At 35.2% G+C, this 25,517-nt stretch overlaps 1 protein-coding gene across 2 annotated transcripts in view; it reads left to right on the top strand.

Annotated features, from left to right (window-relative positions):
- DOCK2 (dedicator of cytokinesis 2) overlaps positions 1–25,517 on the top strand; it is a 161,017-nt gene that overhangs the window by 124,731 nt on the left and 10,769 nt on the right. The window contains exons 34-46 of one of the 2 annotated variants that reach the window (XM_425184.8): positions 3,702–3,787; positions 7,144–7,300; positions 8,986–9,026; positions 10,705–10,795; positions 11,809–11,928; positions 13,369–13,458; positions 13,825–13,929; positions 15,834–15,975; positions 17,403–17,484; positions 19,912–19,996; positions 20,916–21,002; positions 22,204–22,380; positions 23,782–23,865. In XM_425184.8, the coding sequence (XP_425184.4) occupies positions 3,702–3,787; positions 7,144–7,300; positions 8,986–9,026; positions 10,705–10,795; positions 11,809–11,928; positions 13,369–13,458; positions 13,825–13,929; positions 15,834–15,975; positions 17,403–17,484; positions 19,912–19,996; positions 20,916–21,002; positions 22,204–22,380; positions 23,782–23,865 (1,347 nt within the window). Of the gene's footprint in view, positions 1–117; positions 3,652–3,701; positions 3,788–7,143; positions 7,301–8,985; positions 9,027–10,704; positions 10,796–11,808; positions 11,929–13,368; positions 13,459–13,824; positions 13,930–15,833; positions 15,976–17,402; positions 17,485–19,911; positions 19,997–20,915; positions 21,003–22,203; positions 22,381–23,781; positions 23,866–25,517 lie in introns of those variants that run through there. The other variant, XM_040647091.2, reaches the window with a different exon arrangement.

The following is a 25,517-nucleotide window of genomic DNA, read 5'->3' as shown; positions in this document are numbered from 1 at the left end:
TCAAGGGCAGTTCTAAGGATGTTCAAATAGAGATTTGTATGTATGATGTAGTTTAATAAGCCTGTTTCCTTTCTAAGGAGTTGTTTTAACATAATTGTATGTCTTCGTTTTTTACAGACCAAATCACTTGATTGGCTTATATTCTGGAATGACTTTGATCTTTGCCATTAACTGGTCCCGTTCAGCTGAATCTCAGGAGAAAAAAGAAGGAGGGTTATCTAATATTCTGGGGAAAAAATGGGGCCTTTTTTGAAATTTGACTTAAAAAAATTTCAAATTTGTTGAAAAATACTGAGCAATTTTTCTTGGTTAATTGTGACCAACTTGAAGATGTAGAGCTTCCAGATCTGTGCAAAAGGCAATCTGGATCCCAGTCTGCCAAAGCTCTCGCTTACAGAGAAACACTTCAGGGAGAAAGCAGAATTATTTATATACTGAAAATTGTATTCTTAAATAATTTGCTGTATTGGTGCAGTAGTGAATTCTCTGTCATTTTTTTTACAAATTTTAAAAAATCATTTCATCAATATAAAAACCCAGACATTTATTTCCATTCACTTTTTATTTTGTAATGTGTTTTTTCTTACTGTGCCTTGTGATAGGTTAATGGCCTGTATAGATCCTTGTGATAAATCTTTCCCAATTTTTTCCTGAAAATATTATGTGAAGGTGCACCAAAGATTTCTTAGATCTGAAACTAATTTTTGGTAGGACACAAAGATTTCCTTAGAACCTGGGCAGGACTTTTTTTAGATGGGTTTCCTGTTCCAACCATGTTCGCTGCTTTTCACAAATGTCTTCTAATCTGAACTCTTCTGCCTCCTCACTTCACTCTTGTCTGTCCTGTGCTGTATGTTTGGAAGAAATTTCTCATCTGACCACATGCACCCACTGTCAGCACAAACAGTCTGTCATGTTTTATATCCCTAGTTGACTCACAGGGCAGTAGAACAGACAATGTAAATGAGCAGTATTCTTTTCTGTTAACTCACCAACCCTGTATGGACAACATGAAACAGAAGACATTAAAAACAACAAAATGAATTTTTGCCAGACCTGATAATTTATTCATATGATTTTAAAAAAACTTAGGAAAAATCTGGTATGAGGGGACTGAAAGAAGTGAGTCTATAAACAGGACGTTTACACCCATATTAGAAAAGTTTTTTTACGAGCATTGTAAGCTTGTCATTCTCTAACAGATTCTCTATAAATTTATATTAGGTTGTTTTCTCACAGGATACCTGAATGTAATGCAGTTAGTTGGGTGAGAACAAAGAATGATTATAGAAGAGCTAATATTCATGTCTCACACCTCCTTTCAGAGGGCGTACACAAATGGAATAGAAGCTTAGTGAGAGGGTATGTGGAGACTTTCAGCTAAAAGCTCAGACTATTAATCATGGCAATGAATCTTGGAATGCTTTTACAAGTTCTAAGGTTTTAATATAACAAGCCAAAACAATGTCAAAGAATGAAGAATCAAAGGAAAGTCATCAAAGAGTCTTAGCAGGAAGGAACACACAAAACGAGGTCAAACCAACTTTGGTAATCAGAGAATATAAAGAGTATTCCCTTTGTTGTTAAAGCTAGTTAGAAACTGCTTAATAGAAGAAGGGTTCTCCCTTGAAGGGGATTTCCTTTGGCTGCAAGCTTATGTTTGTGCAAACTTGTCAGCCTACAGGTGCAAAAAAGTACCTGTTTCCTCCCAGTATTGAGGCCTGGGAAAAATTATACGAATATACTGGCTGTCTTTCAGTGATTTTTTTTTTTTTTAATAAATAACTGAAAGCCCTGTAACATTTTAATATTTTATGTTTTTTCTAAGCTTACTGAATTATCTTCTGCCATGTAGCGTTATATATTAAATTAATTGTAATTAGTCTTCTGTTTTCCAGATTCAAATATCAGTAAAGTTATTTTAAGCTCCTCAGCACTTTGGAGCACTTTATCTTTTTGTGAATTGTTTTTGATTGTGTCTGAAGGACACCAGTGGGCCACTACACTCTGCAGTTCTGTACAGGACACCACAGTCTGCACCGAACTGTATTAACAGTGCAGCATTTTTCTTGAAACTCTCTCCCAGCGTGTTTCCACACATAAGTTACTTCAAAAAAAATATAATAAATCCACCAGTATTTTTCATTTTCACAAACGTACACACAGAGAGAAGAAAGTCTTATCTTTTGCATCTCTGTTGCAAGTGTGATACATAAATATAAACTTCCGAGGGTATTTTTTGAACATGTAAATCTTAATATTTTAATATGCTTGGAGAAGGGGAAAAAAACGCAGTTAAGTCTTAGGCATGTATCATGTGCATTGAATGTAATATTATGGAATATATGGCAAAGGCCTGAAAAAATAATTCCAAATTCTGATATGAAGATGAGTTAGACTGGATTAACCCTTTCAAAATCATAAGGCAGTTTCCTGTATATAATCTATTGCAACAGTTTTGAAATGACAATTCACAATTATATAGTCGTATTGAAACACTACAATGGCATTTTAAAGAGGCTTTGTGTAATTAAAGTATGACCCAGCAAAGTGCCAGATTAAAACATAATCTGACATGTACTTACCTTTCTTTAAGAGATAACAGTATACTGCTGACTTACAAATTCTCTGGAGTTTTGTTGGAGTTAATGGTACTTTCGAGTTGGCAAGCCATAGCGCTGACAATTTGTGTACAGATTTGTAGCAATGCGTTTGCAAGTTATCGCTAGTTTTCCAGATATCATTTTATTTACCCATGTGAAAACCTGTGAAAGTATGTTTTTCATCTTTTTTTTTTTTTTAATGTCATGAGAGATAATGATCCCTTGCTTAATTATGTAAAGCTACCTGATGAATACTTGTGAGATTTTAGAGGGTGTAAGAGGAAAGAAGAGTAAATAATGTAGGTAACAGCTTCAGATATCCAGCTTCAATGAATTTATTTTTGGAATGCCTGAGCCTAGTAGTTAGCTTGAAGGTAGAATGCTGACTGTGCAGACTTGGATGGAGTGCTTTTTGAAAGCTGTTTGAGATAGAAGGAAACTTAGAACACTTGAAGTTTTGAGGGTGGGCTGATGAGTGACAGATAACAAGGCGTAACCAGCAGAGAAATATTAACAGGTTTTTTTCTCTTTTTTACACGTGTAGATTTTTTCAAGTTAGAGAGCTGGGAAAGGTACTTTTGACTTTACAGGCGAAGAAATAAGGCTGCTGGCAGCTCCAGATGAAAGTGCCATAACTGTAAATTGAAACTGAAGAAATGGTTCACTAGAGGGGAAGGAATTGGGCTTAGCTACAGAAATCCCCGGTTTGCTATCTTTGATTGTTTATATGTCACTGTTTCCTAACTAGGGTATAGCTAGACCTAACAAACAGCAATTAGATAAGGCACTGCATGTTCATTCATATTTTGTGTGGGCGAAGGTAATTTGATTTCATTCTGATATCCCACATTTCACATCTGAGCTGTTCTATGAAAACTCAGTACAGAAACTGTAAGCCTGTTTCTTCAGATTATTTCATCAGTTCATTAAGGTATCTGGAGATAGTCTTCTTTATATTATTCAACTGGAATATATTCAAACATTTAACTTCTGGGTGTTTGTGATATAGCTATGTAAATATATCTTTCTGATGCCAGCTTGAAATGTGTTCGACCTCTAGATATCTTCTCAGTGTTCAGATTTATTTTCCTTTCTTAGTTTGAAAATGAAATCATTTTGAAGTTGGACCATGAAGTGGAAGGAGGACGTGGAGATGAACACTACATGCAGTTGTTTGAGTCAATGTAAGTAGTACATGAGAATAAATGCCTTCAGGATGTGTTTTTATCTTATTGTTCCTGCTTCTCAAATTGCTGAATTTATTTTAAAATACAGTCAAATTGAAGCAGCTTATTTTCATCAAGGGATTGGAAATAGCATGCTGTTTCATTAAATATGGTTTGAATTGTAGTTATGCCCATTGAAAGTATTTGCATGGCTGCTTTTCTGTACTTTGTATTCCATCTACATTATGAAGAAATGATACTTAACTTGCTTTTCACTCCCCAACTTCAAAGCAAAGATAATCCAACCTTTTTCTTTTCCCCATTTTAATTTGTAACCTTTCTTGGTTTTATGTGTAACTCTAATAAGAATAAAAGCATTTTCAACACTCTGTCTTGCTTTTCTCAGTGTCTAGACTGGACTCCAGATTATTTTATAACTCAGATAAGGTGACTATCCTGCAAAGCTGTGACAACATTGTGAAGTGCTGCATTTTAAGAAAAACATTTTAAAGAATTCATAAAATAGAAAATGTTCCTCTTGGCCAGCCATGTTGGTTTTTTTCCCTCTCAGATATCATAGCCGTGTATCTTCATTAGGAGCTGTGATCAGATGGGCTGTGGTGGTGCCCTTGTGCCTACTTCTGAGATTTAGTTCATAGCCTAGTGATTACTGAGTGTAACAGCGAGAAGGGCTCTCAAAGCCTGCTAATTCATGATTGTATTTTTGTGTAGTGGCATCGCAATCTTCACAAATTCACATCCCTCTTCAGTGGTGCATTAAATTCTTGTGTACACCACAACAGAAAAAAACCTGTATTCAGTATTCTAAAGAAATACTGTGTTATTTAAGCAAATAAAATGTAAATATTAAACAATAATTAATTATAATTTAATTTGATGGAATCCTAATTTAAACAAAATATCATTTGGACATTTATATTAGTTTAGTTTCTCTACTGTGAAGAGAAAGATAAAGTGTGGAGAGGCAAACTTAAAAACAGTGCTAACAATTTTTAGGCAATATAAAACTGCACTGAAATGTGCTGACAAGGAAAGATGCTTTTAAATTGTCCCTTTCACTTCCTAACATACGACGACTGTGTAAACAGAAAGCCATAAATTATTGTTTGAGTTTGAATGTTTACTCTTTGGCTGCTAGTCTTAGAAGATATTCAGGCTAGCTCTTGGTATGACCAAGAACAGGTCTGCAAGTAGATAGTTTTCTCAAGCACAGTGCTGCAAAAGCTGAACTATGCTGCCTTCCTAAACTGTTGCTACAATTCATCATCTCTAATACTGGGGATTCAGCAGACACAGGGGACATTTATTGCAGTGCTTAACTTTCTTTGCTGCTAGTAAGCTTTCTTCCAAATATCTCTACTAAATCTTCCTTGCCTCAGTCTAAGCTGGTTATTTCTTGTTTTAGCCACAGGGGACATAAAGAACCATTTATTCTGTTTCTCTTTGTAGAAGATTTTAGAAGAATTGAAGGTTGATGCCAAGTTTTCTTCAGTCTTCTCCTTAGGTCAAACAGCCCCCATATTTCATTTTATCATATGCCATGTTTTCTGGACATTCCTAAAATGTCTGCAGCTGTTTTAAAATACTACACTGCCTTAAAGCTGGAGAGAGTACTCAAACGGAGGCATAAGAAATACTGAGAGAAAAATATTTCTTCCTATCTCATTTGTAAGACTTTTGACAAATATTTACTTTTTCTGAGCCGTGTCAAATTGTTTTTAATGTTTGCACTTTACTCTTGCTTCCATATATTTTTCTAGGGAACTGGTGCCTGTCCAGTTGCACTCAGTTTTTCAGCAGTGCAGTTGATAAGTCTCATCAGACACATACTACATAACATTTGATCTCCCTGCTTTTCCAAATTACCTTTCTTTCTTTTTGACCCACCATTTAAAGAATTTTCTGGTGTTTTTTTTTTTTCCACTTCACTCTCTCACAGTCTATAATACTTTCAGACGCTTAAAGAGCTTTAAATCTCTACAGATGTCACCTCATACTGTCTTCAGTTTTTTTATTCCACCCTTGAAGTTTTTTAATGATGCTTCTTGAGAGACAGTTGAAGCAGAGGTTTTTGACCAATCTGTGGTGGGGCCCTTCTCTCCTTTTAATTTTCCTGTCTTCACATCTGCTTCAATCCTCTGCCCCCAACTTCCTGTTCCCACTGGATAGAAACCTAGGTAAACTGTGCTCCAGATGTTCCTTTGGTCTATTTCTTATTTCTATTTGCCACCCAAAAGGCACATTTTCAGCAGAACCCAGTAACTGCCTTGTGTGTTGGTGCTCACTGCTGCAACCAACATTAACCCACAGGGGTTGGTTTCTGGGAACTTGCCGAGTAAACTAAATGGGGCCAGCAGAAATCTAAATACTGTCTTGTTGCTGCTGTCTGTAGTCCCGAGTGTTAGCATGCACAGTGCTAACCGAGTTATGTCTGCAGAGCAAGTGAGAAGTTGTTCTTTATCAGCGGAATAGACATTGCTACTGTTTTGGGAAATGGGGGTGCACCCAGGTGTGTGAATACAAGTGCTATACTGCTCGTCCTCAGGCTCAGATAATGAACCCTGGCCTACCTTTACTTACTGATGTAGTCACAGCAGAAAAAGACCATTTGGAAGCTTTCCAGTTCCCCATCGTTGCCCTTTCAGGAAAATAACTATATCTAGGACCTGTACAATAAAAGGAATAAATATTAGGTGTGCTTTTACTCTGCTTATGCTAATATTTTGTTAATATCAGTAGGAATCTGCTGAATCTGCTGATATTATATAAACTCACTTCCTTTTTTTTTTTTTTTTTTAATCAAAAGAGGACTAACTGCTTTTTTGGAACTTGAAGAAAGTTTATTTGCTTTTACTTATTTCTAAAGGGAAAATTGCTCTGATGAGGTTGTGTTTGTGAATTTCCTTTTTGACTTAAAATCTGAATTTGTTGTTCTGAACGTTCTACTGGCATGTAACGGTACAAAGAGAAGGAAATAATCATGTTTTATCTTCCATGGTAATAGTGGAAAGTGAATTCTATGTTTATTGAAACAGCATGGCACTAAAGAGACCTGAGTTCATGCCATATCACAGATGTACTTCTACTTGATTCAGAAATTCTGGGTAATCCATTGTATTTGCAATAATCGTTGGGCAGGAAAGGTAATGTGTGTGTGTGTATGCATGTATTTATGTATTTATATCTCATCTTTTTTTCTGTCTGCCAAGATTGCCAACCCACATAGCTAATTTACAATTCATTCCGTAGTTACTTTGGCTCTAATGAAATTTTTGCCTTAGGTCCTAACAGAACTTCAGCTGGTGGGACACTGATTTTGATACTACCCTAAAATCTATTTATTTTGTTTGTAGTCTTACAGAGTGTGCAAGTCAGTATCCTGCCATTTTTAACTTGGTTGAAAGCTTTGTCAGCCTAGTTAAAGGCCTCTTGGAGAAGCTGCTGGATTACCGAACTGTAATGAATGATGAAAGCAAGGACAATCGCATGAGCTGCACCGTGAACTTACTGGTATGTTCTGTCTTGTAGTTCTTGTCTGAGAATTTCACTTACCAAAAATGGACTGGTCTGCAATACTTGAAAAATAATTCAGAGCCTGAGGCAATAGATTTTTGCATCCATTTGCATGGATATATGCATAAACCTGAAAGCAACGTCCACTCAGTTCTTTGGTTTTACTTGTATGTTTTCTCCAGTTTGATTCTGTGGATAAATCATGTAGTCCACTACTCACACTATGTATGTTTTGGTAGGCTTAGTGTAAGAGTTGGCTTTTACAGAATAAAGTTTTGCTTAAGGAACAAACCCACTTGCTGCTTTACCAACTCTGCAGTTCTGGTTTTTAAATCTGGAAAAGCAACATATAAGATACACTTGGAATAGGCTGCTAAAATTTTTTTAAGTCTCTGATCTGATTTTAAGCCACTCTATCTTTTTTCTATTATTATTTTGTTATGAGGAATACCACCTAGATAGATCAAAGATATTTTACCAGCAGGAAATTTCCTCTGAGCAGCAGAGGAACCTTTATGAACTTTAAGCGTGGAAAAGAAAGCATGATAAATATCTACATGCACGTATTCTCTGTTCCTCAGTAATCACTGTGCAATGTTGTATAAATTTTTGCAACTCTGAAGGAGGCAATTCTTGAGGCATGTTTTACATGGCCCAGCAGCTTATATACATGCTAAAGCCTCACAGTGAGAAAAACAGATTTTATTCCTGTATTGAGCCCCTTTAGAGATACTGAATAACAGTGCTGCATGTATCAAATTCATTAAATAACAGATTCTTCTCTGGGCACCACATGTAGACAGAATATGTAGTTCATGTTAATGCAATTGGGTATCCATATTTTCCTCTTCTCCTACAGGAAAAAAAAATCACAAATGACTTCATTAATGAACTAAGAGTGTGTTTATATTATGTATGTGTTCTATAAACACTAATAACTAATCAAAATATTAATTAAAGCAGCACTAGGGTCAAATTTAAACTTAAGGTATGTAGGTTTCTCCAAAAGTGATGCCTCCTATTCCCTTCTCCACCCCCATGGAAACTACAACAGATACAATGAATACAAGAACACTATTTGATAGAGAAAATTCTCAGCTATGAAACACTGTTTTTCAACATAGTCACCACCATTAGGGATGCATTTTTTCCAGTCAAGACCAATAGCCTGCATATGCTGCACTCATAAATATCTGCACCAGTGCAGTTGACACATTTTGCCACTGCTGAAACAAACCACCCACCACATCACTGTGCTCACAGCCACTTCTTGGTCCCCATAAACACTCAGCAAGCACTGTTGCATGTAAGTTTTTCCCACATGAAGAAATACAATTCATTTCCACCATTGCTCCATATGCATTTCATGTCAGACCGCATTTTGTCAGTCTACACCTCTGCTGCCATCTGTCTCACAGAGATGAAAAGGAATGGAATATTAGCAGGAAGGTTCAATATTGCCATCCCACCAACATCTGCCTCCGATGTCATCCAACAGAATAGGACATATTATTATAGACCAACATATAGGAGACATTACTTTTGGAGCAGCCCTCATTGTTTATTAGATATCGCTTGTACTGCCCAACAAACAAAGAAATCAGTATCTCAACATAAATATATTTAAGCTGTGTTTTACTGAAAGGAAATAGGAAATAACTTGTAAATGTTTATGTCCCTAGAACTTCTACAAGGACATTAACCGTGAAGGAATGTATATCAGGTATGGCAGATGCTCTGTTGAATGTGTTTTGAACAGGACAATAATACCTTTTTAAAAAATTCTGCTTTCATCGTTGTACTTGAATTTCTGTTGCTTAACGGTAGTTTACCATCCACAATGATTCTGTTGTCATCCTGGCCTCATTTATATTTACAATCCATTTTTCGCTTAGCTTTCAGCAATTTTGAGTTTCTCATATGCATTTTTAAGCTGCATTTTCTTCCCCAGTCATCAATTTCTAGCTGATCAAATCACTCAACACTGTTTATTTTTCAAAATAAAGAAAATGTAGCTAGACTTGAGGTTTGGTGGGAGTTGCATCATACGTTTAGAATGGCACGAAAAAGCAAGTTATCTAGAATTGTGCTGTCTGCCAAGTCTCTTTAAATATGCAACACTACATGCAATGCAGAATTACTAGTAAAGCATTCTTCTCTAAGAGCTATAGTTATCCTGGTAAATTCCTTCTTGTTTGACATGGCCTCTTACTGTCTCTAAGGATTTTGCACATGGGCTATAGCAAATCTTCTGTTCAAGAATTAACTATTTCCTGCCTCTCTCACCATTCTGCAAAAACTGTAGTACCACCTTCACCCTAGCTACTACACTGCAAAGACCAGCATCTCAGCTGAGCTGAGCACTGAAGGTGCTTTGCTGCTAAGTGTGGAGCTCTGAGCTAAAGTGGATGGGGACAAAGAATGCTCTCTCTGAAAGGTATTGCTGGGGGAGTCACATTTTAACTAGGATTAAGATCTGGGAATAGTAACAGCTTGAAATGCTTCAGGAGAGTATGTCATAGTTCTCTGTCAAAAGTCCCTGTTGAATGGAAGGGGTTGGAATGCCTTTTTCTTTCTGACTGGTGGAAGAGATGTGACTTAAGTCATGTGGTGGGCAGTGACAGGGATGATAACAGCAATGTTGTTCAAGTGATCAAGGAGAACACTGGCAACATAAAACAGCTCTTCCCCCCCTTATCACCTTGTCAAGATTTATAGGGATCTGCTTTGTCTTTCTAGGCCACTGCTACCCTTTTCTCCTTTGCCTTAAATAAATTCATGTCCAACCTAAATTTCCCGTCATGCAACTTGTGACCATTTCCTCATGTCCTGTCATTTTTCACTTGAGAAAAGAGACTGATGTCTTTCTTGCTACAACTTCCTTCTCTGTACTTGTAGAGTGATGAGGTCTCTCCTCAGTCTCCTTTTCTCCAGACTAAACAAATCCAGTTCCCTCAGCCACTCCTCATATATCTCATTTCTAGTTCTTTCAGCAGCTTTGTTGCTCTTATCTGCATATGCTTAAATATCTCAATATCCTTGTAGTGAGGGGCACAAACTCACAGTTACAGTCAGAAATAGTGGATGCAGTGGTCTGACTTAGACTTCAAGTTGGAGTAGTAGCTCTTGCTCCTCCTAAGAGTGGAGTTAACAGCAGTTTACAGAAGTAGGTTAGGTCTTTCTCCTCCTTTTATGCACAATGTTCCAATATACAAAGAATATACAGAAGTCTTAGTAAACGTACAGTGCTTTAACCTCACTCGGTGTCCTTCAAGACTCTTTTAGTAGAGACTGCATTACATCTTTCAAGTTTCCATTACTAGAGGTTATCTAGAATATTTTTTACACAGAATTCAAGGTATTTCAGCATCTAGAGTAACCTTTGTTCTCTGTTCTAACAGATATTTGTATAAATTGCGAGATCTTCATTTAGACTGTGAGAATTACACAGAAGCTGCCTACACCCTTCTACTCCATACTTGGCTCTTGAAGGTTAGATTTTCCTAACTTTAATAAATAAGTAAGCTTTTGCAATATTCAAATTTTTAAATAAGAAGTGGTAGTCTTAATCTCCAATTTACTGCATATTAGTTATTTTCCTTAGGGATATTCAAGTTTATACTTGCAATTACTGTGGTCATAAATAATTAACACTAAATGTGGAATTATTTTTTTTCAATAAATGATTCAATGTCACATGCTGGTAAAACTCAAAATATTGTTGCAAAAATAGTTTTACTTAATAGTGAGAAGCCATTCAGCTTCCTTGTGTTTTTCATTGTGCGACTTTCTTCTTAACTCAAATATAAACAAGTATCAAAATTTCTATCAAGCTTTCCATATTAAGTAGTATGTGTCACACTCCAAATTATGCTTCCTTTCTTTCATATTTGGCAATTGTTTTCACTACAACTAATGCTTCTCACTGTAACTGTAACTGACAATAGCAGTAGAAATGGCCAGTAAAATGCTTTTCCATTCCAAGGGAAAATTCAAAATTTAAAAGCTTTTGAGCAAAAATGTGCAATTCCTTGGGGAATTGCTTTTTGTGTGCTATTCATGCTATTGTTGAAATTAAACTACCTTGTGATTTTTCTGGTCATGCAAACTTTCAAGGTATTTTTTGTATGTTTGTGTAGGCAAAAATAATTTTGTATGCATATATTTTAATACAAAAATCAAGAACATATCAGTCAAGTTGACACCAATGAAATAAAATTAACCAATTTGCTTCCTCAGATTTTTTTCTCTAGCCTCTTGGGGTGAGGAGCAGGGAGGAAGACGGTTTTAAAGATGTTACGTCTATTCCTGTTTATCGCATGAAGTACAGCATTGTTTGAAGCGGTGCTGAAAATGTTCCCAGTGCCTTTTCCATTGTTGTTGTAGAAGGATAAAAAGGAGTAAGGGAAAAAAACAACTTGAAATAGCCCAGATTTTGAGGGGGTTGAGGAGCGAGATGTTGAACTCCAAAATCGGGGCTTATTCTGATGTGTTTTTATCCTCAGTGGTCAGATGAGCAGTGTGCACCCCAAGTCATGTCAACAGAGTTCCAGTGTTCACAGACCTATCGACACTTGAAAGAGAATCTGTATGAGAAAATCATAGAATACTTTGACAAAGGAAAGGTAGAGTTGTGGATTTCTCTCTGTCAAAAAATCTCTTACTGTGTTATTTTGTATAGTAACATCTAACAAATATTCTCTGTAGAAAATGTTTGTTTCATTATTGTGTAGGAAATCCTTGAAATGTGGGTCAAGTAAAAATTGTGTCCTGAAGGCTTGTTCACAGGGTACATCTGTTGTGTATGAACATGTTCTTTCAGTAACCACATTTGCAAAGAAAGAGGTCAGTAATTACAAGCATCTGCCAGGCGGTAATAAAATAAATGTCAAATGTACTTTCTCTTGCTAGGAAAAAAATAGTGATAACGCAGATTGTATTTCTAGACTATCCAGTCATTATCTCCCCCCAAAAAACAGAATTAAAACTGGACAAATTTTTACAGAGAAGTCTTAGAATCACACCCTAAAATTAAAAATTAAAAATGTAGTAGTTTGATGTTTGACACCTAAATCCAGTTCCGTTTCTTTGAAATCTGTGCAGGAAAGGTGGTGTCATTTAATGTAAGGTCTTGTTTTATTAATTTGCATTGGAAATAACTATGATACAGCAGTTACCACACAGAGTATAAGAATAACTAGATCCTCATGATTTCTGTTATACCTAGCATTCTGGTTCTCCTCACATGCAGGCAGCTGATTGCCCCTTTGAGGTTTAGAGCTACTTAGCCTAGGGGTACGTAGCACTCTGTAAAAATGATGATAATGTATATGACCACCAGTAACCTTTCCTCAGACTCAGAAAAACTATTTTGTCTCCTTTATTCTGAATAGATACAAGATCTCTAGAATCTGAGAAATATCCTCAGGAGTGGGAATATCTATTTGTTTTAGGACCACTCTTGTGTTGCACACCAGAAAATGCCTTTAGCAGACAAAAAAAGTAGTCCTAGTCTTTCAATGCAGTTTTGTAATTCCTTACAGTAATTTTCAGAGGTAGCTGTTAGGTAGTGTAGAAAGAAACAAGCTGTGTTTCTGAGCAAGGAGTAGTTTAAGTCTAAGCCTTATAAGTTTTTAGGAAAGCTGTCATTGCCAGGCTGTCTGTGAAAATGTGTGTTTTTGAATTTTATAAATTGAAATGTTTGTTTTGAAGAGAGGCCCTGCCTCATATGCTGCTCCTTTGCTTAGAGTACATTCTAGATGTTATCTAACTTGATGATTTACTACTGATTATTATAACTGAAATTTTAGGTGATTTTTGGCAATATTATTGTAAGAAAAAAGTAGATTTATTCATTCCCTTGATGAATCATAAAACAATTTTATTCTCCATGTTAATCTGCTTTCCTAAAGTTTATGGTTGCTGGGCTATTTCTTTCTAAATATGTGGTTAATAAATTACTGCAATTTAAAGATGGCATAGTCAGTGCAACTGCAGACAGTAATGTGTTAAAGACACGCTTGCTAGTATTGGATTTACTTTTTGAATATGTGGGTACGTTGCAGATGTGGGAAGAAGCTATATCTTTATGCAAAGAACTTGCAGAGCAGTATGAAAAGGAAGTTTTCGACTACGAGCTTCTAAGTCAAAATCTGGTAAGATTATATACAAATCTTCAAATTATTTTCATCATAGAATTTATCAGTTTAGAGCTATCAAAAATATAGAGCTGCTTATGAGCTTGTAGTCCACAATTGATTTTTAATTAATTTGTCAAAGAGTTGCTTTGTTACATTACAAAATTCCAGTGCTAGAGATTCATAAATAACTATCTCATAAAGTTACATGGACATTTACTTTCTACAGTATTTTGAAACTATAGATGAGATAAGCATGTTCTTATTTTGTGCAACAAAAAGGTGATGTATAAATCAATAGCTATAGTACTACTGCAGAAGGTATTAAGGAAAAAAAACAAAAACCAAAACAAAGTAATTATTGTGGCTGGTTTTGCCTTTTAGGTTCAACAAGCAAAGTTCTATGAAAACATCATGAAAATTCTGAGGCCTAAACCAGATTATTTTGCTGTTGGATATTATGGCCAAGGATTCCCTACATTTTTAAGGGTAAACCTATTTAAATTTTTATTTTTTTAAATCTATTTTCACGTGCTTCTAAAATTGTACTGTATTTTAATGCAAACAAGTCATTGGGAATGGAATTTATCTGACTGGACTTTAATTCTGCTGGGATGGAGGATCGTTGTTCAACCTCTACTGCCATCCCTCCAACATCTGCTTCTGACATCAAGGACTAATGTAATAAAATAGGAGGCATTACTTTTGTATCAACTGTCGTATATCAGAGATGTACATTTTGCATCGTACCAATGCTCTCTGTGACCCAACATTATGTCTCTCACAGTAAGAAGTAAAAGAAAGCTAGAGTAAGAGGGAGTTAAATATATACAGCGTGTGTGTAGTTCTATTAATGTGGTATATATTCCCTATTTAGCTGATAAACGGTTTCCTGGATTGGAGGTCATACTGTTGTTTATTAGAACTCGATGAATTACTCTACAATGAATGTTTCCAATTTTTTTCTGAATAGATGTCCTCCAAAACATAGTGTGATCATTAAAACAGCGTGTTGGATATTAACTGCTATCTTTTTCTTATCACCTGGTAATTTCTGTGCACTAGTTCTCACTTTCTGAGGGAGATTGAACAATTGTTCTTTCATCACTTTCTTCGTGCCATTCATGATATATTATTCTTTTAAAGATTTGGTTCATTTAAATGTTGTTTCCACAGGAACCCTTCCTTATTTCTGTATGTTGTGGTTCCCTTGCTGTAATTTTTTTAGTTCTTGGGACAACAGAACGAGTGTACCTAGTAATTGAATGTGGATTCACTATGAATTTGATACAGACGTTTCTTGTTTGTTTTCCTGTTTTACTCAATTCTTGAATTTCAGATCTCTAATGTTCAGTGAGCTGAAATGTTCATCCCAGCCATCTTATATTACACTGTTTTTTTTTCCTGAACAGTAGCATCTGCTTATACATCTTAGAACAGTTTCTCAAGTTCATATTGTTTCCATTGAACAGACCTCCAGCTGTTGAACCTACTTTCTCCCTTTTTTTCCTCTGTTTTTGACTACCATGTGAGAAAATCAAGGGCTCAAATGGCCTGAGAAGTCGAGCACAATTTAATTTTACTTCAAAAAACATTTTTAAAGTGTAATAAATTATTTCTTTAAATCCAGTAGTGACTGTCTTCAAAAAGGAAAATTAACTCAAATATTTGATATTTTCCTCCGAGGGAAAAAAAAAAAAAAAAGCAAAAAAAACCACCTTCATACAAAACTTACATACTATGACTATGGTAGCTTTCTTAGTGCTTGAGGCAATTAAAGAAATGGAAGACTACTCTTTCCTGGTCTTGAAGGCCAAAGTTTCTTGAAAAAATTGGAAAAAACAGTGAAAACATGCTAACGTTGCAACTTTTTCTTCTGCTTTTACATAACTGTCCTGTTAAATGAAGTAAAATGAACCACAAAGAAGCACATTTGGGGATAAACTCTATTGTAAATTAGGGCATTTCATAACACCAAGAAGAAGGAGCAAGCACAGCAGAACTATATACTATTATTAGAAAGCTGTGAAATTTGGACCCAGATCATGTTTGAAAGAAAATCCTTTTACATGGGAGACAAGAAGAAAAGGAATTTCAGTGCTTTACTTACCCATCCATTCTGATTTTGTTACACTCTCCCAGGAGCATCCTCAGTGATAACGCCAGTTTATCTTCATTCTAACACTCAAGGGTATCGCTCTGGAGAGTCAGAGAAGTACTTCAGGACCTGGACAAAGTCAGGTGTTCTTTATAGTTATTAGTATTCAGGTATCAGCAACACTCATTTAAAAATGTGGTGACCTTACGGTACCTTCGTACTGATAAACATACACACCTGCAATTTCTGCCTCAGCATCATACAGCTCAAGGAATGTGGTATTTATTCCTTGCAGAACAAAGTATTTATCTATCGTGGGAAGGAATACGAGAGGAGAGAGGATTTTCAGGCTCAGCTGATGAGTCAGTTTCCCAGTGCGGAGAAGATGAACACCACCTCAGCACCTGGAGAGGATGTGAAAAACTCCCCTGGTCAATGTATCCTTGAACACTAAGGAGGTCACAGAATGAAAGTGGTTTGGGGAAACCTGTTTCTAGCAAGAGTTGTGGAACAAGAGTTGTGGAACTGTGTGGAACAACCATTTCCTAAAGCGTATGGTAGTGGCAGGTTCGGTTTGCAGTTTTGTTATATCCTGAATGTTTCTAATGGATGGTTCCTAAGATGTTTGCTCCTGTTTCTTAAACAATTCTAAGATGTTTGTCTCTTTCACCATTTGTTCAGGTTCATGCATGGTTTTCCTTCACTGTCTCTGAGTGGCAAAATCAGTGATGAACGTGTGAATTTGCTGAGGCTAAAGCAGCAACTTGTCTATTACTTCTCATTCCTAGTTTTTCTGACTTGATATTAATTTCTTCCTTGAACACTGTTTTGTCTGGCACTGTACTTTTTTATCACCTGTATTTCTTTAGAACATGAATATGGCTTATTTTCTTAGAAATTTTCCTAGGAGAATTGACATACACACACCTTCTGTAATGCCGTAAATTATTACATCTTCTTCTTCATATTCTGGCTCAAATTATTACTGGCTGAGCAGATATGAGATCACTTCATTTTATCAGAACTTTTTTCAATTCTGTTCTTCCTTAATTAATTTTCAAGGAAATTTTATAATGCTTTGTATGCTCTCTTGAGTTAATTTTCATGCAGCTGTAGGAGAAGAGAAGGAAGGCTGCTTTCTTTCCACCTCAAGGGGATGAAGTATAAAGCGTTACAAGCTTGTCCAAAATTGACATTATATTTGAGAGTCATGTTTTCATAAATTTCTTTTGTCTTAAAACATTTTATTTTTTGAGGATCAGATTTTTCAGTCCTTTCTGTAAATAGAATGTTCTATTTACAACTAGCAAGAGATGTATTATCTGAGAACAGAACTACAGAATCTAACTGGAGCACATGAGATTTAAATATATGAAAATATGTAAGAATGTGATACATTTGTTTACAAATCCAAGCCAAGCTAAATCATAACACTTCAGCAGAATAAGAAAATATCAGGTAGATGGGCTGCTCAGTGAGATTTCTAGAAGAATGTTAAACATCATGACATTATTCATGCTTAAAGGTGAATAGTAAAATTGTTTACATCAGATGTTGTTGATGTTATTTATGTGAGTTGCCTTGAAGATTTTAATTAATGACTCAGTGTGATAAATTACGTTATTAATTTTTAAGCTGAGCAAATAGTAAAAATGCCCAGTTCAAAATTAATGTATTTTTGCTAGTTTGTACTCTAGTAGGTTTTTTTTTCCTTACTTTTTTTTTTTTTCTTTTGCCAAGAAAGCTCCATGAACGAACCTCCAAACCCTGCAGATTTTTCATCAGGACATGTCTTTCTTCTTTCACAGCATAAACTATTTCACACGGATTATTAATAATATGACCTTGACATTCACAATTTCAGACATACAGTGTTTTACAGTGCAACCAGTCTTGGAGGAGCAACCTAGATTCAAAAATAAGGCAGTACCTGATCAAATTATAAAGTAAGTGAATTTCTGTAATAATCGAATAGAATTCAGTCCATGCTCCTAAAGTGACAACAATTATTTTGTGAACTCAGCCATTTGCCAAGATTTAGAGCTTCTATTGTGTTTATTGACTGATGTGTTTCTTAGGCAGTTCATGAAAGAACATCTATTGCTAAAGGAATGGCATGTGTTTACAAGGCATGAGGGAATCCATGCTTTGGGTTCAAGTTCTGGAGTTTTCAATACAGCTTCAAATACAAGTGATGAAGAGAGGAGACTTAGAAGTGACTGGCAGTATGAGCATTTTTGAGTTGAAGGCTCTTACACAATAAAATCTTGGTATGACTTACTTGCAAAGTGCATGGTGCCTTTTGGCAAAATGGTTTCTGTTGTACAGTCGGGATTGTGTAAAGAAATAAGGGAATCAAATTGTCCGAAGTATCTTAAGAAATGATTGCCTAACTCCCGCAAATTCTTAATTCAGTGCTGAACACGTTCAACATACTTCATCCTTCTAGTAAAGTGTTTTGACTGTATTTGAATAGTGATGGTTACTTCCAATAGGTCATGCCAAAACTGCATACAGTACCTACTGGAGTATTGGTGTGAGATTTTGGCTTGAAATCCCTTCAGCCTGGTGAAATTTTGCAGTCTCAGAAAAAAAGCAGAACAAAGGAGACTTCCTAGTCAGATGGTGGAAGGAACATAAGGGTTTTCACGTTTGCAAACATGATTAATAAAAGATGTTGCTTATCACAAGCACCTCAGTGGAAAGTTTTAAGATAACGTTTGTTAGCTTGTAACATAAAGACAGCAAGAAGTACATAGGCTGTCATTTAAGGCAGCTCATATTTTCTCCCTCTTCTTGTCAGTACCTTGTGAAAGTGCAAGGTTCATCTCCCTGACTAAAATCAGTTGAAACATGCCTCTTAAGCTAGAAGTTTTCCAGCAATCAAAGGCACCTGCATTTTTTTTTTATCTAACAGAAGCTTTGCAATGCCTCTGCACTTAGTTGGTTTAGAGTAGAGAGATTCACCTAAAAACACATGCCCAGATAAATAAAGCAGGCACAAACACAAGTTTTGTAGTATAAAATAAATGATATGAAAATAATATAAACTCTGTGGTCCCAATTTCAACGAGAAGTCATTTTAAAATCATAATCTCACAAAACTTGCTGTGTTTGACTCAACTTCACTGTAGTGCCAGCTACATTTTGAACTTGTGGAGCAATAAATGTATCTATTATAAGTGTTCCACATAAAGTACAATCGTCCCTCATATGGGAGATTCTGTAATTGCTTGTCTCAGCTGCAGAATTCTGCCAAGCTGTTAATTTAATCTGGCCTTAGAGGAAAGAATTATTTTTATAAGTGCACTTAATTAGGCATTTAATTGTTAGTTACATAAGTTGATGGCAATGCATTTATGCTATCAAAAAGCTTTAAAATATCTGCCCTTTCAGATGGGATAGTATAAAGTGATCTAGCTAGGTACAGCAGAATTCTCCTCTTTCATTACTTTATTGATGAAGATAATCTTACTAGTTTGGATGTCTCAACTGTTTGGGGTCTCTATTGGTCTGTTTCCTTAGGCTTCCAAAACACGGCTTTCTGAGACGTGTTTTGCTCTGCAAAATTACCTTTTGTTTTATATTGCTTGAAATTGATCATAATATTAGACACCAGAGAGAGATTATTTTCAAGCAGAACACTTAGCCAAAACTGTAGCGAGTGTAAAGGGTGACTGATTATGTGCTGATGGGAATGCGTGCACACAGTGATTGAGATGATTCATTAGCTAAGTAGAATAGGCCATAGCATGAATTTGCAAGATTTCTTTATATTAATGTCCACTTCTAAAAGTGTTTATATAGATTTTCTTGTCTGTCACAATAAATTATTAGTTATGGCCTCAGATATTTAGTTTATTGAATAACTGTTGCTCTCTATTGTAAGTAGAACTTTTAGATTAAATGGATTAAAATGATTTGTGGTTGTACGTGGATGAAAAAGCACATGTATTTCAGTCCAGGTAAGTATATTCTCTCTGTTCATTCAATTGTTTTTTAAAAAGTATATTCCTTTTAGAAGAAAAGCAGAGAGTACATCACAGTAAAAGAACAGGAAAGTAAAAGTAGTTCCTAAACCCTCTTCTAGAGGTTCTAACAGTAATCTGGAATTTACAGAAGTTGTAGAATTTTCGTACCTCAGAATTGCACCCGGTCCCACACTGAAGCAGCCTATTTGCAAAATACTCTGTGTTGACCATAATTTATAGTTAAAGTATCTGTCTCCTAAATTTTCAGTTGTGGAGCTTTTTTCTTCCCCTTAAATTTCCTTTTAATTAAAACTAACTCAAGCTGTAATAATTCCCTGTGATAACAAGATAAATAAATATGTGAACTCTGGATTTTACAAAATTCTTTTTTAAATCTTTCAGTTTTTATAAATCCAACAATGTACATCGGTTCCACTATTCAAGACCTGTTAGAAAAGGATCTGTTGACCCTGAAAATGAATTTGCTGTAAGTAAACAAATGACAGAGTGACACAGTTCTGGTAGATATGACTGACAGAATTCTGATGATTTCTTAGTCTGAGACTACACATCACTTGCAAAAATACTCACAAAAAAATCTGTTATGTGCATGCTGATGATCAGTAGTGTCAATTGTTTCACGTAAGGACTTCTTATCTACTGGTAAATAACTCATATGCTGATGTACCCTGGCATCCCAGTTATGTGCTGTATTATCAACATTAATTATGTGCGTTGGCCTCCTTTGCAAGCTGGAGAGTTTTGAAACTGTTTATACACATTCCTTTAAATTGATTTTACAAATAACTAAATGGCTAATGTCTTCATTCTTGATAACAATAGACAGTATCCAGGCTCACTTCAGATATTTGGAAATTAGTGTGGTTGGAGTGCATTTTTATTGCATTCATTGTTATATTTCTCATTAGTGGCAGGTTATTTATGCTGATATTATTAAAATAAGGAGTAGTAGAATGAATGCAGTAGAGGCATTTTAAAGTACCAACAGCTAGTCTTGTTCAGAAAGGATGGGGGGAAGTAAGGATGCTGGCTATTATTTTAGGGCTATTACTGCTTTTAATTGCAGAAACATATTTTGAAAGTTGAGGTCATTTAGTCACAGTCATTCAATGGTAATGGAAAAGTAAGGAATAGATACTAAAAGACCAAAGGATAATTTTCTTTTTCCTGTGCTTTGTGCAGGCCTAATGTTTGAAGATGACCTAATTTAAAATCAGAAAAATAGTTTGTTTAAATAGCTGTGATGGATTCATTTTGCAGTGTTTTTTCATGCAAAAATAAATATGCACATGTTTTTCGTCTTCGATCTGATATTCCAGAAGACAGAAAAGATTAAAGTTTAAATCCTGAAGTATCATTTTCTCCCTTATATCTTTTTATAATAGTCTATGTGGATTGAGAGAACATCATTTGTTACAGCATACAAACTTCCTGGAATTTTACGATGGTTTGAAGTTGTCTCCATGTCACAGGTGTGTATTAACATGCTAAGGAACTGTATCATATTTATAAACATGAATAGCCATGTGCAGAATAGTTTGTGAATTTGTCACAGAAGGCAGACTTGTCACTTATTTCTACATGTGCAGGCTGGTAGTGTTTGTTTTATTTTTCTACAACTGTAATAGTTATATACTGATCAATACAGCTTTCATCAGATCTATAGTTTTAGGACCAAGTCCTAAGAGATTTGAAAAAAAATCTATAGTTCTACTGAATTATAAGAAAGTGGTTTATATACATACAGTTTTATACAACTAAAAAGATCATTTTATCTCTTTATCAAGCTTAAAAGTCATTACCGGGGGGTTAGTAATTTCCTCTGTTGCAGAGATACTGTAGATTTGTTTTATTGATCTGTAACTCCTCATCCAAGTTTCTCATAAAACTTTTAGAAGAGAAATCCACACAAGAGAAATTGGACATGGAATGAACGGAGACACTGGCATTTTTTTATTTGCATTCTACAGTGTATTTAATGCACCAGAACACAGAACAGCACACAGGTACACACCCAAGGATGGTCTGCTGCTCCTTACACTTGGTTCAGTGGGTGTATTCTGGGTGTTGCCTCTTCAAAGCATCTCTCCTGCACCTAGAGCAGCATTTCACAGACTGCAGACACAAGAGAGGATGTGCTTCTGTGTGCACAAAGACCATTTACACCTCATTCTGAAATATGATTATGGTGCTGTCAAACCAAGCTCTTTCTGCTGGATTTCTGAACCATTTCAAAAGTATACAGGAATTGTCATTGTACATACATAGCTAAGATGTCTTTAATGCAAATTCAAGCCTAGATGATGGAAATAAAGATAATTGGCCCTTTGTTCTATTTCTATGCATTGAGATACACTATCTACAACTTAAATGACATAATCAATAGCAAATGATTTATCTGTCAAAATGACATAGTACCAAATATGTCTTTGAATTGTAGTTCCTTTGTGTAACAGACTACTGAAATACAGCTAACATTCAAGTCATAAAAACTATAAAGAAAATGAATTCTTACACATGAAAGATTTTCAGCTGAAAATACTTTATTTTCATTTTCATAAGTAACATATCTAACATATCTAAATGTGCAGTTCCATTTATTTATCTGGATAAAGTTAGAAATAATCTATGTCAAGATTTACTATATACTTTTCGTCTTTCATTTCTTCACAGACTACAATTAGTCCTTTAGAGAACGCTATTGAGACTATGTCCATGACAAATGAAAAAATTCTGATGATGATTAACCAATACCAGAGTGATGAAAACCTTCCCATCAATCCGCTTTCGATGCTTCTGAACGGAATTGTTGATCCAGCTGTTATGGGTGGCTTTGCTAAATATGAGAAGGTAGGAGAGATCATTTTTAGATGTACTACATCCTAGTCCTACTTGGTGGTGATACACTTTCTTCACAAATGGCAGTGAAGACTCAGCTGGGAATATGAAGGCCCCAACTCCATCAGTTAAAAGATTCTCATATGCCGGTCACCTCTGATCAGGAATCATTCAAAGCAGAAAGTAGCAGAGGTCCAAAATGGATACTGGGAGAGTAATAAGCTCAATTCAATATTAATCGCCATTAAAAGAGTAATGTACTTATATATTTCATATGTGTGTGTACATTTTCTACAAAATGTAATGAAAAAGGCTTTCACACATCAAAAAGCCTGCTCTGGAATAAGCAAATCAGGTTTATGCAACAGTAGGTTGGTAGGCTTTAGATGTGTTGCATTGATATCAGTGTTTCTCAGCAATTGCAGTCTTTCTGCAGAGCAGTATTAGTTAAAAATTGGAACACAGTTTTTTTTCTGCCATACATGGAAAATTGAACATCTTGAGGAACTGAAATGTGGCAAGTTTGTCCCTGAGGCCACTTCGTTGTTTAAAAAAAAAAAAAAAAAAAAAAAAAAAAAAAAAAAAAAGGCAGGAATGTTTAATAATTCATATATTCATTTTTTTGATTGAATTCTAAATTATTAAAGTTTAGGATGAAATTGAATGTGAGACTACTCCACAGCTGTAGAGATTTATTATTTCTGCCTGCCATTTCCCAATGAAAAGTATATGCCATGCTCAGTAGGCTCAGCATGCTAGATGGACTGCAAGTGTGCTGAATGAATGGTATATATATTTACATGTACACACACATAAAATACTTACAGGAAGCATGATTTACTCTGATGGACTGTGATTTATGCCATATTAGTCCTAAAGTATCACTTCTTCAAATATTTGGCAGTTATAGACAAATAACTATTCTTCCTTCATAGTTGGAGGGCGAGAGGGTGGGAGATAAGTGCTTTCTTTGCTCAGAAAAGGGTAATATGTATGCAGTACCTAGTTCTGCTTATGTGTGACAGCATTCATTTTCTTTATAACACTAGCTAATGTTAGTGTAAGGTACTTGAATAAATTTCTGATTTTAATCATATAAATTGTGGTGTTCCAAATTTGTGCATTTTTAAGTTTCAATGCAAGCTTACAAAACAAACAATAATTTCTTTCTCACAGTATGCATCTCAAGCTGAGAAGTGTTGTATGAAGAATGAATATTTTAACAAAACAGAGCTCCTCAGTTCTCAGCTGATAGAGCAATTAATTATCACTAGCAGCACCTGGCAAAGAAGCATGCATTTGTCTTTTTATTTAATAACCAATATTATGGTAACCTGTTGGAGTCATTGAACCAATCACTGATCTCTTTATTTGTTGAAATGATGGCCTGAATTATTTTTTTGTTTGTCTCAGGCTTTCTTTACAGAAGAATATATCAGAGACCATCCAGAGGATCAAGAAAAGCTGAATAGACTTAAAGATCTAATTGCTTGGCAGGTAACATTTTCTGTCAGCAGTTAACTGAGGCTTTCTCAGCTACTTTTCTTTTTCTTTCTATGACTTTCTAGCAGGACAGTGTAGTCTCATTTAGAGGACTGTGTTATTTTTACTGTTTTTGTAACCATGCAAAACTTTTACTTGAATTTTTTTTTTCACTGTTCCTCACTGTGGGAAGGGAAAAGAATAAGATTCTGCTTAGAAACTCTATACTTTTTGTATCAGAATATGTGTAGTTCTAAAAGGATCACTTATTTATTATCTTATTTAGATATGAATAATTTCTCTTAAGAAGAGAAAAGGATTTAAACCCTTTCAGTTTTAATGTGCCCAACAGGAAGCATGAATTCCATTACAAATCCTCTGAGATCACTGATAAAACAGCCTAACAGTAATTCTTTACCATGTGATGTAGCATGAGATTGCTGCAATGTTCTTGGGGATCTAAGCTGCTCAGTCCTTCATATTTGGGGGTTTTTTATCTGAAAAACGAAAGAAATGGCTTAATTCCAAAAATTACATCTTATTTCCTCAGGATTATTATTATTATAGCACTCTTTATAAGTTCAGTTAAATGCTACCAGAATCAGGGAAATTACCCATACAAGCTTCCTATGGCCTGGGGAAAGTAGTAGGCCAGAAAAGAATTTAAGTAGTTTGTACAAAATACCATTTGGAATGGTTTACCAAAATCTACATATTTTGATAATATATGGTCATGGTTAAAAGGTTCAGGACTTCAAACTTAGGTTGTATATTTAAGGACTTCATGAAGTGATCAGAAAACAAGCATTTGCAAAAATAAATTGTCTTGAGAAATAACTCCTTCCTAGAGGTAGCTGTGTTTTCTGTGTTTTTATTGGTTTTTGGGTTGATTGTGGGGTTGTTTTGGTTTTTTTGTGTGTGTTTTTTGTTTGTTTGTTGGTTGGGGTTTTTGTTGTTGTTGTTGTTGTTGTTATTGTTTGTTTATGAATTGGTTGGTTAGTTTTATATGAGAAATCTTAAGAAATCTTAATGAAATGCTATTTGCTCATAGGACTTATTTTCATATTAAGTGACCATTCAAGATTGTTGCTACATGTCTGTTTTATGGCAAATACTGTGGAATACTGTTAGCAGATGTTTTTAAACTTTATCTGCAGGGGAAAGCAAAATATTCTGCCCATACTAGAAGCACTGAGGTTGTTTCTTGTTTTATTTCTAAGTCAACCAACCTGCAGAGCTCTTTTGTCCTTGCAGAGAAGAATGTACTTACAGGAGATAGTAGCAGGAAAAAAACCTCTATTTCTGCTAGAATCAAGGGAAAAAACTCTTCTCATAAGCATTTCATATGACAACAGATGAGAGAAAACATGACCTCATAAATTTTCAGTTCTGTTTGCATTATCTCATCCAAACAGAAGTTATTGTCAGCAATATATGGCATAATGAATGACTACGAGGCGAGACTAACTTTTGCACAACATATTTTGTTAAGAAACCTCTAACTCTGAGGTCTTCTGAAACTTAGATGATTTAAATGAGAAAGAACTGTTTGCTGTGTAAATGAGTATACATAGCAATTGCTGTATCAAACTAAAAAATACTGGTCTCCTTTCAAGAGACATGTAATGAAATAATGTGAGCAGATCTGGAATGTTACTATCAGAAGT

The sequence above is a fragment of the Gallus gallus genome, chromosome 13 (genome assembly GCF_016699485.2).
Source record: "Gallus gallus isolate bGalGal1 chromosome 13, bGalGal1.mat.broiler.GRCg7b, whole genome shotgun sequence".
NCBI lineage: Eukaryota > Metazoa > Chordata > Aves > Galliformes > Phasianidae > Gallus > Gallus gallus.
This window is presented reverse-complemented; position numbering and strand designations above follow the sequence as displayed.